We start from the raw sequence: 17,243 nt of genomic DNA on the forward strand, positions 1-17,243 counted from the left end.
GCACAGACACAAACATTTAGATATACTGCATCGAATTCTATCAAAAATGGCTGTGAAAACTTGTATTTAAGGACTAGGTTTTAGTATCCGTAAATACTCCATTCCACCTCCTATCGATGACAATAAATCTGCTGTCCCTCTTCCACAATAAATAGTTTCCAGCTCATGAGAGAAAGAAAACTCCATTAACCCATTTCCATCGTTGCCTTTTAACTTCCCACCCATTTTTCCCCCATTTGACTTTCTGTGCTACGCTCCCCCCCCCCCCCCCCCCCCCCCCCTTCTCACACCATTTTTTCGCCGTACCCCCCAAAATGATGAGGTCACGTTACTTGACGTTTTTACTGCCTCCACCGAGAGCCCTGCAAGATTGAGAGCCTTACTTTTTATTCTGCCTTGATATTGCATCGACCGGCGTTCCTACGACTTCGACCTTAATTCGACCTTCAGACTAAGGACTTCACGAAGATAAATTGCATTCAAAACATACTATTAATAAAATAAACTGTGGGGGCGTTTTACATATATTGGAATTCTTCGCTTTATTGACCCCTCGTTATGTCTCCAATACCAATTTCAATATTTATGTGTAGCATGTAACTGTAACGTTGGGTAATATCAAGAAATGGCGGCTAATATGCTACTTAATGTAAACCTCCAGTGATCAAAGTAATATACATATCAGCTTTGGAAACTATTGCAGATGCATAATTTTTCCTTAAAACCCTTAGCAATACGACACGATACAGAATATATATATATATATATATATATATATATATATATATATATATATATATATATAGCTTTTTTCTAGAGGGGATTGTACAATAAGGCATTACTCTGCATGTCAGTATTTTTCTGTATACCCTAACTGTAACAATAATGGCCACAATACGTTATACTAACTGTATTTGTCAGAGAAAGTACATATTGAGTTTTGAAAATATTTTCCTTTTCAAGTATTGAAAAGGTACGGAATATGGTGCGCCATTTCTATGGTACTGTACAGTACGAAAAAAAGAGAGAGAGAGAGAGAGTAAGGTGCAGAGTTCATGTGAGGTAATCTTGACAGGTACGAATAAGGAAAATGACATCGTAACATACTTTTCAACAAAACGCGTTCCGAACATGAAGTCTATTTAGATGAGAGAACGGTCTTCTTTTACTATAATTTTTTTTAAGGTTAATTTGGCAAACAACCACTATGGTTCACATAGGAAAGACGCCGAAATACTTGTGCAAGGAACTTGTATATTTTAGCATGTACGCAAACATACTAAGGCAAAATATAAAAAAAAAAGTCGTGATCTGAACATTTTAATATATAATGTAAGTATGATGATCGAGGGGAAAGCAATGTATCGAAAATTTATTGTATCTAATTTAGGAATTAGAATGCAATGAGCGCAAAAAAGCAACAAAGTCAGATTTGTACATAAAAACATTTTCAGTAATAATAACAATAATAAACACTGCCCTTAGTCATAAAATATATTTTACAGCTGAAAACCTCTTCTTTTCGCAGATCTGAAAAAACTGCCCTTATTCATAAAATCTTTTTTACAAAAAAAAAAAAAAAAAAAAAAAAAACTGCCCTTATCCATAAAATATATTTTACAACTGAATACCTCTTCTTTCCGCAGATCGAAAAAAAAAAAAAAAAAAAAAAAAAAAAAAACAAAAAAAAAAAAAAAAAAAAAAAAACTGCCCTCATCCATTAAATATATTTTACAGCCGAAAACCTCTTCTTTCGGTAGATCGTGGCTGTCATCCTATGCAACACGGGTATTGCGTTGCTGGCTTACATGGACGGAATCACCAGAACCAAAACGCTTGGAGGCGTTGTACTCGCTGCTGCAGCCGCTGCTGGATCGGCCGTCTATAAGGTGAGTTCGCTCAGGCCTTTCTGGCTTTAATTCCAGAGAGAGAAGAGGGATGGGGAGAGGAGAAGGAGAGAGAGAGGACGAGAGAGAGAAAGAGGAGGAGAGAGAGAGGAGAGAGAGAGAGAAACACACTAATCTTGGATATAAATTATTAATGTGTTATCTAAAATGTAGAAGATTATGTTGATAAGTTTTTTACGACGGTCTTTTTTTTCAAATCTAAATTCATTCACAGCCTCATTTAACAGTGCCTTTTAATGCCACAGAAACGCCTCCTTGGGTGTTTTAAATTCGAGATACACCTCGCGCGTATGTCTGTCTGTGTGTATGTATGTGTGTGTGTGTGTGTGTATATATATATATATATATATATATATATATATATATATATATATATATATATATTATATTTTGGTAATATATTGGACTTCGATGTTCCGATTCTCCATTTGGGCCCAAGCTTTATTGAGGTGAAACTCATGCAATAGGGCGAAGTGAATATATATATATATATATATATATATATATATATATATATATATATATATATATGCCAACTAAGTCTATTTTTCAAATTTTTTTTTTAATAAAATCTAAAATATTTTTTTAAACGTTCCTCTTACCCAAATATCATTCTGACGAGAAAGCAACAAATTCTAGGAAGAAATGAGCAGTAATAATAAAACCCAGAAAGTAGGACTGAAGAGTAATGCATCCTGTTTTCATTTTGTTATCTTCTAGTCTATGAGCCATGAAAAAGTCTCATTTGCTGATGAGAAAAATAATGAACTATAAAAACCAGAGAGAGAGAGAGAGAGAGAGAGAGAGAGAAACATTGCGAAAACTTGTGCCTGATAAAAAGTGTACAAGTTTCTGATAGAAAGAACGACCAATTGAATTTGTTTAGCTTAGTAACTTTCCTGGTTAATATTTTTGTTTCCTCGCTATTCCAAAAAAAAACCAGCACCGTTCTTGCTATTGGTTTGTTTGTTTGTATGGTGTTTTTACGTTGCATGGAACCAGTGGTTATTCAGCAACGGGACCAACGGCTTTACGTGACTTCCGAACCACGTCGAGAGTGAACCAGAAATACACATCTCTCACTCCTCAATGGAATGGCCGGGAATCGTACCCGCGACCACCGAGGTGAGAAGCAAACACCAAACCAACCACGCCACTGAGGGAGTGTTCTTTCTATTGGAAACATCTACTATTTCATACAAATGAAATTTAACTCATCATAACATACGAATGTGAATAGAAACTAATATAACGAGGTAATGTAGAAATTATGTATAACAACACCAAAATATGGAGATAAACGACGCCAGCAAAATAAAACGAAAGTTTAAAAATATATCATACTTAAGGCTGAACTACACACGTGTAGTAATGAAAATACGCTATCTACCTTAAAATAAGAGATATTACGAAGTGATATCACTAAAGTCTGGAAACACATTAAGGAACAAATAAATCTCATGAGCTTAAACGAACCCCCCACCAACTAAAACAAACAAGAAACCTTCCAGGGTTGCATCTTGCATTCCACTGGGAATTCACTGCTAGACTAAATGAGAACTTTAAATACATATAGTCTCAGAAACAGGGTGACTACTTGGAGAGCAAAGCTTGATAATAAATATTATTATTCCAATACCTCACATGCTTAGAAAATAAAATGCTTTACCTGGCCTTGGCAATACTATTCAATAACATGCTAATTACATACACATACATACATAAATACATAATACTACTTTGAGCAAAGCTTGATAATAAATTATTAATTCCAATAACCTAATGTTAGAAAATAAATGCCTTTACTGGCCTTGGCAATTACTATTCAATAACATGTAATTACAATACAAAAAAATAAATACATATACACACACACACACACACACACATAATATATATATATATATATATATATATATATATATATATAATATATATATATATAATGTGATATGGAAGCGAAGCACGCAGTAGAATATGTAGAATTAGATGAAGGTTTGTCATGAAAGTGGATCATACTTGTCTAGAACAACAGGCTGATGAAAAGTGGATGGTTCATAAGTCTAAGGAAGGAGATAGAAAGAGAACCTCAAATATGCTGGCGACAGAGATGAATGGTAGTGTGCGTAGAAAGGTTTCGACACATTCATTATGAGATTTCCGTATGGGGGGAGGGAAGCAGGAAATACTGTAAGCAACTGAAAAGGTTTTGTATTAATGAAGCAATGGCCATTACGTTATCCTCTTTAAGCGTCACTGCTTGTACATTTTTTCATCTCTGATAAAATGGCTCCACACGTTGCTAACATTCCAATGCTCAATAAGTCTTTTGGAATGAAGTTGCCGTTTCCTACACTTCTCTAGCCTGACTGCTATCCCGCAGTCAACTGTCCACCAGCTACACAATTCACTGTTGTTTTCTAAAGGATTCGTGTATTTTTAAGGGAAGAAGGCCAAGAAACCAACCCCCCCCCCCCCTTGCCACCGCCCTGCACTAGTTACCCACACCAAAGACTATAGCATCAATCTGTAGAATGCGTCGCTTTGTACAAATGACTACAAATGGAAAAACTGAGAATGAGTTCCTTTATCAAGATGATTTTTTAGAAAGAAAACAAAAACTGTTAAAATTATGGTACAACAGAATGTAGAATTTAGGACAAAGGCGAAGCGCTAGGACCTATAAGGTCATTCAGGGCTGAGAGGGAAACTAACAGTGTCACAGGAGGAAAACCTCAAAGCAGTTGCACTGTGAAACAATTGTTAGAGATGGTGTAAAGTTAGATGGATGGCAGAGAATAAGCGCGGAGGTACAGTAAAATGAACAGTAGAGGTTGCAGCTAGGGGCCAAAAGGACGCTGAAAAGACCCTTAAGTAATACCTACATTGTACCGCGTGAGGTGCACTGACGACACTATCCCCTACGGAGAAAATTATGGTAATTAGAAAACATCACTTCAACCAAATACTTCACTTTCGTACCTTGGAAAAAAAAAAAGAATTTTATAAGCAGCAAAATGATCACAAGAATTGACACAGGAGCAACATCATCCTAATAAACTAATCAGTGTATAACATATCTTATCTTTCGAGTAAACGGAGTATCCATTTCTCTTCGCACTTTATTACTTTCTACATTAATATGGTCCTCATTACCATTATCAGGCAAAGTCATCCTCAACCTCTAATTTTGGAAGGTGCCATTCCAATCAATAATCTACATCTGAATTTATGCTGATTGCATATCGGAAGGGAATTTAGGGAGTGGTCCCGTCTTATCTTCGCTGAAGGAATGGATAAAATAAGAATTACGAATAAAACTATCTTTCGAGGCTGAAAAGCCAAGACAAAGAGACATTTGAACTATCAACACGAGTATGTATCTTAATTGGTAAAGATAACGTTTTTAAATTAATGAAATTCTACATACTTTGTGTGAGAGAGAGAGAGAGAGAGAGAGAGAGAGAGAGAGAGAGAGAGAGAGAGAGAGAGAGAGAGAGCTCGTGCACTTTTAGCCGAAAATAGAAACCCAACTATAAGAGCAATAGCGCAACGAATATCTTGAAATAACTTAAATTTTACTCTCTTTATGCCATCACCAACCGCAGATAAAATGTTGGTCATCTCCAGGAGTTTTAACATAATAAGTTTTTGGATATCCAAGTGTCAGACGAATATGCTCGCATATTATGCAACATAATGGCAGTAAAAATAATGGTATACTGTTATATTAACAATCCTTGTAATTAGAAAAATACGCACACATATCATATATATATGTGTGTGTGTGCAATTGTAATAGTCACAATGCCCTCTTAGCTTCTTGAATTCAAGAAGTTAAGAGGCGCAAGCGCGCACGCACACACACACTAATTGTAAGTTTCTGAAAACTTTCATGGGCAAGAGAAGATAGTTCTTTTTGGAAATGTGATAAATTAGCGCAAAAAAAAAGAACTATCTTCTCTTGCCCATGAAAGTTTTCAGAAACTTAAAATTAGATGGACCCCTTTTTTTAATAGCCATGATTCGAGTACCCTTAAAAAACTAAGCAAAAAAAAAGACCATGTCTTATCTAAACCCGATAAAGGTAAAGGCACTGTTATTTTAAATAAAAATGATTACATTAAAAAAATGCTAGATATCTTGTCCGAAAGCAACAAATTCCATAAAATAGGCCAAAAAGAATACAAAATAATCTTCAAAAACGAAGATAGAATTGATAGATTTTTAAGATCGCTCAAAGACAGGAAAGCAATGAGTCAAACTACCTATGAAGAGCTCTTTGTTATTGGTTCGTCTTTTGGTATTATGTACGGATTGCCAAAGGTGCATAAGAACAATATCCCTATGAGACCCATCCTCTCCTCCTATACTACGCCAAATTATAAAATAGCCAAATTCCTGGTTCCTTTGTTAGACAAATATAAACTAAACAACTCTTTAGAATTCAAACAGAGTATATACTCAGCCAAGACTGACCTCGTCATGGCCAGCTTTGACGTTGAATCGCTTTTTACAAATGTTCCCGTTGATGAAACCATTGACTTTATACTAGAAACCATTTTTGTGAATGACGATGATGTTTTCCATGATTTTAGCAATGTCGACTTTAAGAAGCTTTTAGAATTGGCTGTGCGGGACACAGCCTTCGTTTTTAACGATGAAGTTTACGTTCAGGTAGACGGCGTCGGCATAGGCAACCCATTGAGCTGCACCTTTGCAGATATTTTTATGTTCAAGTTTGAACAGCAACTATTGGACAATTGTCCTGCCTCTTTTAAGCCGTTATTTTACCGTAGATATGTGGACGACACATTCCTACTTTTTAGGGACCATCATCATTGCGACCTTATCTTGTATTATGCAAACGCATCACACACTAATATAAAATTTACATTTGAGAAAGAGAATAATAATAGATTGCATTTTCTCGATACCTTGGTCATACGAGAGAATGATGGTTTCAGAACGGGAATTTTTCGTAAGGCTACATTTACAGGTTTGGGGCAAAATTTGTATAGTTCCTGTTCTCTTAATTTTAAGCTTAATTCATTATCAATCCTAATTCACAGAGCTATAACCTTGACTTCAAACTGGAGCTTGTTTCATAATGAAATTAATTTCTTGCAGGAATTCTTTAGTACCAATTGTTTGTTACCCAACTGCCCTGTTCTCTAGTTATGTCAGAAAGGCCCTACAGAAAATCTTCCAGCCACCAGCTCCAGTACATCTAGCTTCTAAATTAAAATATTATGTTAGCTTTCCATACACTTATGATACCTCATTTAAACCGCATTTGAGGAAACCTACTCTGATGCGGTCTGGCCTAGTTTACTTGTATATACTTGCTGTTCGTGCAACGAACAGACTTACGTGGGAAGCACTCGCCGACTGCTCAAAGTACGATGTGACTCACACATAGGCATTAGTTACCACACAGGGATGAAGCTTTCTAGTCCAGAGCTTTCAAATATAAGAAACCATGCAGAAATATGCAAATGCAGAATCAACTACGATGATTTTAAGATAATTTTATCCAGCCCTAATGAAAACCCACTCCCTATACTCGAATCTTTGGCCAGTAAGCACCTCGTTCCAACATTGAATAACAACACTACAGCAGTTCCATTATACATTGCTTAGACCGCCCACTCTTATCTTCTTTCCTTGGTTATCTAGACTCCTTCTCGCTCTGGCAGGCCTTTCAGCAACCGAACCTCGGCTTGTAAGGTTTGTTTTATATATTTAAATTTTTTTTTGACAATATTTACTTAGTGTTTAATACATTGTGTGTTTTTAGTTATTTGATTTTTATTTAAAACTTTTATATACTTATATTTTTTTTCTCGTGCTTATTCGTATGTAACAATTTATGTTAATCTTGCTGGACAAGTTTGTAATTTATGTATTTTTGTTTTTTATAGCCTTGAAAATGAGACCATAGTCTTGAAACTCAGCAGTGAATCATGAATCGAGTAGTTATTCATCCATGGTGGATCGCAGGCATTGCTGAGAAATGTGATACACGACAGTACACGAGTAACTAGAAGAGCGGAAATTGTTTTGTTTACTTGGGAAATTCATGTCTAAGGTTTTGGTTGCACTAACGCCACATGAGGCAGTTTCTGTTTGAGCGTTAAAAAACCTCTCTTTGTCAGTGTGCTTGCAGTGAAACGAAAAACCTTTCTTTGGCCAACTGTTAGTAATGAAATGCAAAAACCTTTCTGTGGACAACTGTTTGTGATGAAACTCGAAACCTTTCTTTGGCCAACTGTTAGTAATGAAACGCAAAAACCTTTCTGTGGCCAACTGTTTGTAATGAAACGCAAAACCTTTCTTTGGCCAACTGTTTGAATTGAAACACAAAACCTTTCTTTGGCCAACTGTTAGTAATGAAACGCAAAACCTTCCTTTGGCCAACTGTTTGAATTGAAACACAAAACCTTTCTTTGGTCAGCTGTTAGTAATGAAACAAAACCTTCTTTGGCCGACTGTTTGTAGTGAAACACAAACGCTTTCTTTTGCCAACTGTCTGAATTGAAACACAAAACCTTTCTTTGACAAACTGTTAATAATGAAACAAAACCTTCTTTGGCCAACTGTTAGTAATGAAACACAAGACCTTTCTTTGGCCAACTGTTAGTAATGAAACAAAATCTTTCTTTGGCCAACTGTTTGTAGTGAAACATAAAACCTTTCTTTGGCCAACTGTTTGTAATGAAATACAAAACCTTTCTTTGTACAACTATTTGTTGTGAAACACAAAACATTTCTTTGGCCAACTGTTAGTAATTAAACACAAAACCTTTCTTTTGCCAACTGTTTGAATTGAAACACAAAACCTTTCTTTGGCCAACTGTTTGTAATGAAACACAACACCTTTCTTTGGGCAACTGTTTGAACTGAAACACAAAACCTTTCTTTTGCCAACTGTTTGTAATGAAACACAAAACCTTTCTTTGGCCAACTGTTTGTAGTGAAACAGAAAACCTTTCTTTGGCCAACTGTTTGTAATGAAACACAAAACCTTTCTTTGGCCAACTGTTTGTAATGAAACACAAAATCTTTCTTTGGACAACTGATTGTAGTGAAACACAAAACCTTTCTTTGGCCAACTGATTATAGTGAAACACTGATGTTGAAAAGACTGAACGTAGAATCTGAATATGGCGTGACACAATCGATTTAGATTGGCTAAGGAGTTTTGAAGCTATCATTTGGACACAGCAGCTCGTTAAAAGTAATTAACTCTTGGATGATAAACTTGAGTGTGAAAACGAACATGCAAACGGAAGAGTGACTCATTGGTGTAGCTCTCAGGCAACGACGTTGGAGTACTGAGAAAAGAAAAAACAGACAGGGATGTAAATCTGCGAAAAATCAATTTGCGATGGAACGTGGGATTGCTTATAGCTGGAAGAATGTTGATGGGTGTCAGCGAAAGACACGCAGTCTATGGAAAAGAGATGCGACTATTGTAAAATGAAAAAGTTTTAAGGAATTTTTAAAACAGTTCAATGAAGAGATGTCGATCAGTATGGATGTGGGGAGATGTAAGTGGTTGGAAGTATCGGCAAGTAAAGGAAACGGTGATTCACGAGAATTGAGAGCAAGACCTATAAAAATGATGGTAAGAATGATTACCGAATCATTCCTTTGACGCGGAAGTGAAGTGAAAACCAGAATGTGAAAGAAAGATAGCAAAAGATGGAAAGATGTTGATATGCAGCGCCATCATAGCATGTGGATTTAGGTCTGGAAGTGTAAGCAATGCAGAAATAAGAATGATGTGCATCAAATGGGTTACTTACGTAGAAATTCTAAATAAGAACATTTTGAGCCCGTCTGAAAAGGACGGGGGTTGTTGGATGTCAGTCGTTTGAAGGGGGCTGGTATTAGATGTCGGTCGAAGGACAGGGGGCGGGGCTGGGGGGGGGGGGGGGGGGTTCCATTCGTAAGTCCCACAAAAAGTACATTATAGAAGTAGCAAAAAATGATTAAAAGGAAGGTTCTTCTCATGGATTCGGGAGGGCTCACTAAATAACGGACCAATTTTTCAAACAGGAGTTATCTCAGATAAACGATAAAAATGATTTTAGTTACAATAAAAAAATGATTTTAGTTACAATGCTTTTAGTTACAATAAAAAAAAACTATTTCATTACAAATCGAGAAAAATCTCATCAAGTCGCAGGACCAAACTGACATGACCCACCGACCAACTTTCCCTTTAAGAAGGTCAAGTATACGATCACGCAATTCCTTCATCACTCCTGGAAGCTCATTAGGGACAGGACTCATCATTAGGACATTAACTCTTGAAGGCTATACGCTTTGTTCTATTTATCAATCCCAAGGAAAGAAGGACGTCTTTTATTGTTCTTAAAGTATTCTTTAGCGCCTTATCATACTATGGAGGGATTTCCTTCCATTTTCTCAATTTTAATTTCGTGATTTTTATATTGTAAGCCTTTAATCTGTTATTCACAATGCATGACCAGGAAAACATTCAAAAACCATATATGAGAAGGCTGTTCGGCTTGAAATAAATTAACGTGGTCATAACATGCATCGCTGATGTGTGGAAATCGTAACGGTAAACCTGAACACAAAATTCACCATATATTTATAAAATATCAAGTATTATTCTAGATCTAAGCTTAAAGAGACTATCTCTTTACTATAGGAACGAAACGGCCGAACTTTCAAGAATGAATGTTTGAGAGTTAAATTTTGGCATAAAATCATTATTGGAAATACATAAAAATATGAGATCATTCTAAAATTCTATGGCATTTATAAACATTCAATCTGTACGTTATTTCACACAACAGAATCACTTCTTTTTCAATATTTCTAAACTTTTTTTCTTTTTGTGGGGGAAAGGAAGGTGATTTGAAGTATTTTTTTATGTTTGACATTGTGTTCGTTTCGTGTTTTGTGTAACTGAAATTTTTAACATGTATTATCAACACGTACCGAACATGTGAACACTTCCTAAATATACAGATATGCTTTTGTACTTACACATGTGAAGAGAAAAAGCAGGAGCTGTATACTACATGAAAGGAAGCCTACTAAAGGAAGTAGCAACATAAGAAATGAAAGCTCACATAATGCCTTAGAAGTGCAAGTAAGAATGGAATGGGAGATAGATAAAAAGCGCGAAATCCAGGGACAAGTAGCCTAAGGTAAATGTGAAAAGAATACACTACTTCAGAATATGTCAAGAGCTCGAGGCAGGTAGATAAACTGGAGGATACCAAGTAGTATTTATAAAAATAAAATGATTAGATTTCGTATGTAAGGGTTAATATCCAATAAGGCACTAGCATATTGCTCTGGCCCTAAATAAAAAGGATTTGGTCGATGGTACCTTCTTTTCAAGATGCTGTTCTAAAGTGGTCAGTTCCTCACTCAGTGATCGAGAAAGGAAATATAAGAATCCTGAATGACCGATAGAATGACAAGAAAAAACTCGCCAAAACCTCCTAGGGGTCTGGAAATTAGCCTCTGTCATAAATTCCAAGTTCCAATGATGCTGTGCTGAAAAATGACTATCATGATTTTCATAGGAAATCGGTATCTACTGGTCTGTGATGTGATAAGTCTTGTCAAATGATTTTACACTCCTTGAGTATAACGGAATATAGGAGGAACAACTTTTATAATTCACTTACATAGATGTGATACAATAATTCACTTATATAGATGTGATACAAAGTCCACAGTTACTGGTCAGAAATGGTGGCATATGAACTTAACTGCCACATGGAAATTTCAGATGTAGTGAGCATGGCAAGTAAGTCGTGGTATTAATTAAATTCTAAACATCTCCGTTCCAATTGCTATCCAACTATTCTATACAACTCTGGATAGAACTGAGCCACTCACTCTGCTTTGCATTGCAGTCTCCGCAAATAACGAATGAAGCTTTTGAATTTTGAATGCCGTGGGTGAGCCATACTAATCCTCTCCAACAGACAGTCATATACAGAATCGTCGATATTTGGATTACGGTAAACAGGAAATACAAAAGCCTAGCAGAATTTACTGAAAATTTTAAAAAAAAGAATAACATGGCAACTACACTGCATATTTTTCTGACGATAACTAGGTCGTCGGGACTTGCGAGTATAGAGCCTTTACCTAGCAGCGCGTGTGGGATGTTACGACGATAAATAAAGTTAGGGCCATTAAACCTCGGCATTAAAAACTCGACCTTTGACTTTTTACTATTACAAGTCTCGGATAAACACAACAAATCGTTGTTACGGGCACAACTCGGGAGATCTAGAAAAATTTGACCTTAAGCCCCGAATATCTGCTGAGTAAAGTAATCTGCAATTTATCTTGCTGTAATGAGAAACAGGGCCAGGGTTCAGCTCAATGAAGTACAACTCTAACATCTGCCTCACGTAAAGGTGCGCGTCCACACGGTCGAACAATGTCCGACGGACACACATTGTTACCATATCATAGGCGAAGCAGGATGACGTCATAAGCGGGGAAACGATGGAAGTAGATCTGGCAACAAACAGTGGTACCAGATGAGGTTGTATACCACTGATTTTACTCCGCTCACAAGGCAAAGACCGGCAGAAAATTGTTAATTGGTAACAATGTTTGTCCGTCGGACATTGTTCGACCGTGTGGACGCACCTTTAGTATAATGTAACAAATATGAATCCCCTGATGGACTGGTTCAGCTACACTATTTCGAAAGTCAACGAGAGCTTTCTACCCACTAGTGGTTAAATCTTCTAAAACCCTAAAGACCCAACATAAGTCAAATCTCAAGTCACGATACATCTGAAGGTCAAAGTAGCATAAATTCTAGTTGTTTCATAGAACAAATTCTGACACGAGTTTGGGCTTTGTTTAAATTAACACGTTTCAGATATGCATGATGAGTCTGACATCGACAAGATCAACAGTAAGATAGTCCTCGGGTTATGGAACGGAATTGAGTTGCATTATTTTGTGTGGTATTTGGGGGGCGGGGGGAGGGTGGGGGAGGTTGTTGAAAAAATAATTAATTTGCTAATATAAACTAAGATTGTATTTTTCTTAATCTGTTAGGCGTAAGTATTAATACCAATCATATGACGTATCATGACTGGTAATCCGTGGCTTGACGTCAAAAGAGGAGAGGTCTTGATAACTTTCGGAGGATGAATGTCATTATGAAAACTCCCTTAGTTAGTGCATGAGCAGTTAACAAACCAACACCTAACTTAACGATATAACTTCCTCACTCAATTCTTCAGGTTCTGTTCAAGAAAGTGATAGGCGAGGCGAGTTTCGGCCAAGTAAGCCTGATCTTCACCGTCATAGCCCTTCTGAACACGATTCTCCTGAGCCCCCTAGTCGCTGCTTTCTACTTCAGTGGTTACGAAGTCATCATCTGGAGTCATCTCCCGTGGCGAAATCTCCTCATAGCTGCTGCTCTCTCTTTAGGTAAGGAGTAGTACAAAACCAATAATATAATCGTGATATGCTGATGCATAAATAACTATAGTAAAATTTTAAGAATCAAAATCACGGTTCCTTAAGTATGGATTCCGATTGCGAAATCAAAACCCACTGTAAATTCTTTATTTTTATTTTGTAAATTTTTCATTCTTATTTTGTATGAACACAACAAAGCTCAATATATACTACAGACAATGCACCTTGAGGGCCCTTAACAACATTGCAAACTAAAATAATGACCTAGAAGGGATAACAACGCACTAACATCATACTAAGCTAAATTCTCCTGCTGCTACTGTAAACTAATACACAGATCACACGACGACCATTTCTTTGTATTTAACCTTAGTATGTAACCTTACTATGTAACCTTCCCGTAACGTGAGAAATAGAACACAAAGGGACATGGAAGTCTGAACTGTATATATACAATATAACCTACCAATAGTTACGAATGAATACATTCACAATCGAAATTTTAAACTAGAACTGTTACCATGTAGCCATTATAAACAGAACAACGCTCAAACGGAAGATAGCTCATGTTAAAAAAAAACAAGGGTTCATTGACCGGACAAAATTCCAGCAATTAAAAAAAAATCACAATGTCGTCACGTTTTTTTCCCTTTTTTGCAGCTGCTAATCTGCTTGGTAACTTTGGTGTAGCTTTTACCTTCGAGATCTTCATCACCTTGGGTCTTGTGCTGGCGGTACCGGTGTCGGCAGGTAAGGAAATTCTCCCACAATTCTTACTCTAAATTAAATAACTAATTTTATTTCCTCAGTAACTAGTAAGTATAGTAGGCTACAGCCGTGACCAGATTCCAAAATGTAATAATGGAATTTCTTATCTGTTTATTTTCAGGTACATTGTCAGTGCTCATGTTAATATTTCAATAATGTCTATTCAATTCATTTTACTCATTCACAGTTGTCTTTTATCTTTCATCTTTTTCTTTTCTACATCATTCCAATCCTGGGAGTTATCATGCTGTTTCATTCACCACTTCCAATTAATTTCCTTCATTCAAGCACTAATAAATAATATCTATATATGCCACGGCAACTACTTCAGTGTGAGAGCCTTTGTTTTGGAATCGGGGCAATAGCAACCAATCGATCCTGCTATGCAATGATGCTCGATGAAGCCTTTCAATAGCATGACCATAGCCCCAAATATGCGCCCATTAACATTCCCCATGTCAAACTGGTCACCTTCTGCCTCTCCTGCAGTGCTGGACGTCAAGTGGTACGGCGTGAACTTCGAGGGCATGAAACTAGCGGGCGTTGTGCTGATCGTGTGCGGATTCTTCCTGGTGCTCTTCCCAGCTAACTGGCCCGAGTACATCACCAAATTGCTCCGGTGGGTGGTCGGAGGGACCATGCGCTTCGCTCTCCGACACTGCTCCTGCCCTTGCATCAGGAGGAGGAGGAGGAGAAGGAGGGTCTTGTTCTAAAAAAAAAAGAACAAATTATCCATAAAAACAACAACCGCTTGGCACTCCAGAATGTGACATTGTACCGTGTCTTCTAAATACCTTCCTCACACCGTCCAATGCTTGATGTTATCCTTCCTGTGTTATGTCTGTGCTCTTAACCTCTGAAACACTTCCATTAGAGACCCAATTCTGTTCGTCTGTGTTGTGTCTGTAATCTTCCTTCCTCAGCACTTTCTTTACAGAATAGGTTCTCTATAAAGCGATATTTTCCTACTGGATCAAAATAATGCTCTTCTCGATATATATACTGTCCATTCCTTTTTGAACTCATTCTCTGTTGCGATATACGTTCCTCATTCCGCAATTTCGAGGATCTAACGTCCTTCACCTGCTACTGCCAAACCTGAATCTATAAAAGATGAAATGTAACCATGAGTATTTACGTTCCTCTAAATGTTCCACTGTTCGAGTTCCCTGTAATCTGTAAACTCATTCGTAGCATTTATCTGCTAACTGACCTTTGAATTTTTCCATGGTGATGCTTTATTGTTGTTTTTGTGTTCAGATATTTGATGTTCCCTTGTCTGTACTGTCAAGCTGACAATCATCGACCAAAAACTTACTCTACAATGATAGATGACGCAATGCTGGGTCAGATGGCCAAAACATTTATTTCCCTCATTTTTCTATCCCTGTATTTTCCCGAAGATATTCTTCCATATGTTCCCTTTATCCAATGTTCACGTAAAACATAGCACATTTATGATTTCATGCAAAATTCGAATTGAAGGAATTACGGAATGTTAAAATGTCTAATGGGGAGCACCATTAAAAGTAACTTCGAGCATTTAAAGGAATTACGGAATGTTAAAACGTCTAAGGAGCAATATTAAAAGTAACTTTGGTCACTTAAAGGAATTACGGAATGTTACAGCATCCAATGGGGAGCAACATTAAAAGTAACTTTGGTCACTTATTATGAAATTGCACATCATCACCAGGAGTGAAACTGGAATCATCCCAATGAATGCTTGTCATGATCACCTCCGCCTTTTACAAGCGAAAGCCATTATTCCCCGGCTTCATTTCATATTGTGCTGAATAATAATCTCACAAAACGTTAATTCCCTGCAATAAATAATAATGATGAAAGCATAATTCCAGACGAATAAGCTGACGAGCAGTATTGAAATATAGGTTGCCCATAAATAAAAAAAATATATAGGATCAATAGTCAACTATAAGAGAAAAATCACAATATTTGTTCCGTGTGAATCATAAATTCGAAGTTAAAAGAACTTTTATAGTGGACGTACCAAATCAGAATATGGGATCTCCAATTAAATTATGAAGGAAGTTTCAATATAATTCGATTTTCGGAAAAAACAACTGCATTCGCGCAATCTTCTGCTTTGTTTTTCTTAGCCAGAAAAATCAGTATCGTATCGAAAACTGATACTGACAAACCATATCAGCTAATATAGAGGAATTGGTGTTCACAGACTGCGTTACGCAAAACAACATAACTTGAATTAGCTATTGATAATGCAAATATGTAGTTTTGTTAAATGGATACCAAACTGTGATGAAAATGTGTCTACGTGTTTTCGCAAGAAAGTCATTTTTTTTTATAAGAGACTAACGAAATCGCAATTATAAGAGAAAAATTTATACTAAAGAATTTCAGCGCTTGGATTGAAAAATAAGTCAAGCTAAGCTGAAAGATGTTACGGGCATTGTCTGCTTAAAAAATTGATTTTGCGTTTCTAAAATAAATATTTTTGGAACTATAGCATATGAATTTGGGTTCTTGAATATGTACATTACTAAATCGAACTTAGGCTAAGAATATGGACCCATCTACACTAGCCATGATAAAATCACTTATGATTCAACGATAAAACTATTAAATCTTGGAAAAATAATACTGTCCAAAGTAGACAGGAGGTATGCAATAATACGGTCTTATTCATTTTCATGATAATCATCAAAACCACAGATAACCTGCCAGGCTCTTAAAAATATGAGGGCCACGTCTTTCTCAGTGGACGAAGGATTAAATTCGTCTTCGAAAAATACTCAATCGTGATTACTTGCCAACCCATTTTCTCAATAAAGATACACAGAACTTGCTACTGCACAAAATACTTAAGAAATAATAATAATAATAAGTGAATAAATAAAATTTAAGTGCTTTCAACCACACAAGCGTAAATGGCCCAACTTAATTTTAGGGCCAAATATATGAAAGATTAATAGTTAATGAAATTCAGTCAACGAACCAAATTGTCCATAAACAAGAACAATATAATATAATACGTACAAATGCGGCCGCACGCACACGTGCACACACATACATATATAAATATACATAGACAGATAGATAAACCAGATAGGTACGACGCACCCAAGTAACAAAACA

At 36.5% G+C, this 17,243-nt stretch overlaps 1 protein-coding gene across 2 annotated transcripts in view; it reads left to right on the top strand.

The window, feature by feature from the left end:
• Window positions 1-17,243, top strand: part of LOC135217426 (solute carrier family 35 member F3-like) — a 350,261-nt gene that overhangs the window by 327,857 nt on the left and 5,161 nt on the right. For both annotated transcript variants that reach the window (XM_064253287.1, XM_064253288.1), the window contains 4 exons: window positions 1,761-1,889; window positions 13,178-13,367; window positions 14,019-14,108; window positions 14,616-14,745. In XM_064253287.1, the coding sequence (XP_064109357.1) occupies window positions 1,761-1,889; window positions 13,178-13,367; window positions 14,019-14,108; window positions 14,616-14,745 (539 nt within the window). The remainder of the gene's footprint in view (window positions 1-1,760; window positions 1,890-13,177; window positions 13,368-14,018; window positions 14,109-14,615; window positions 14,746-17,243) is intronic.

The sequence above is a fragment of the Macrobrachium nipponense genome, chromosome 7 (assembly GCF_015104395.2).
Source record: "Macrobrachium nipponense isolate FS-2020 chromosome 7, ASM1510439v2, whole genome shotgun sequence".
NCBI lineage: Eukaryota > Metazoa > Arthropoda > Malacostraca > Decapoda > Palaemonidae > Macrobrachium > Macrobrachium nipponense.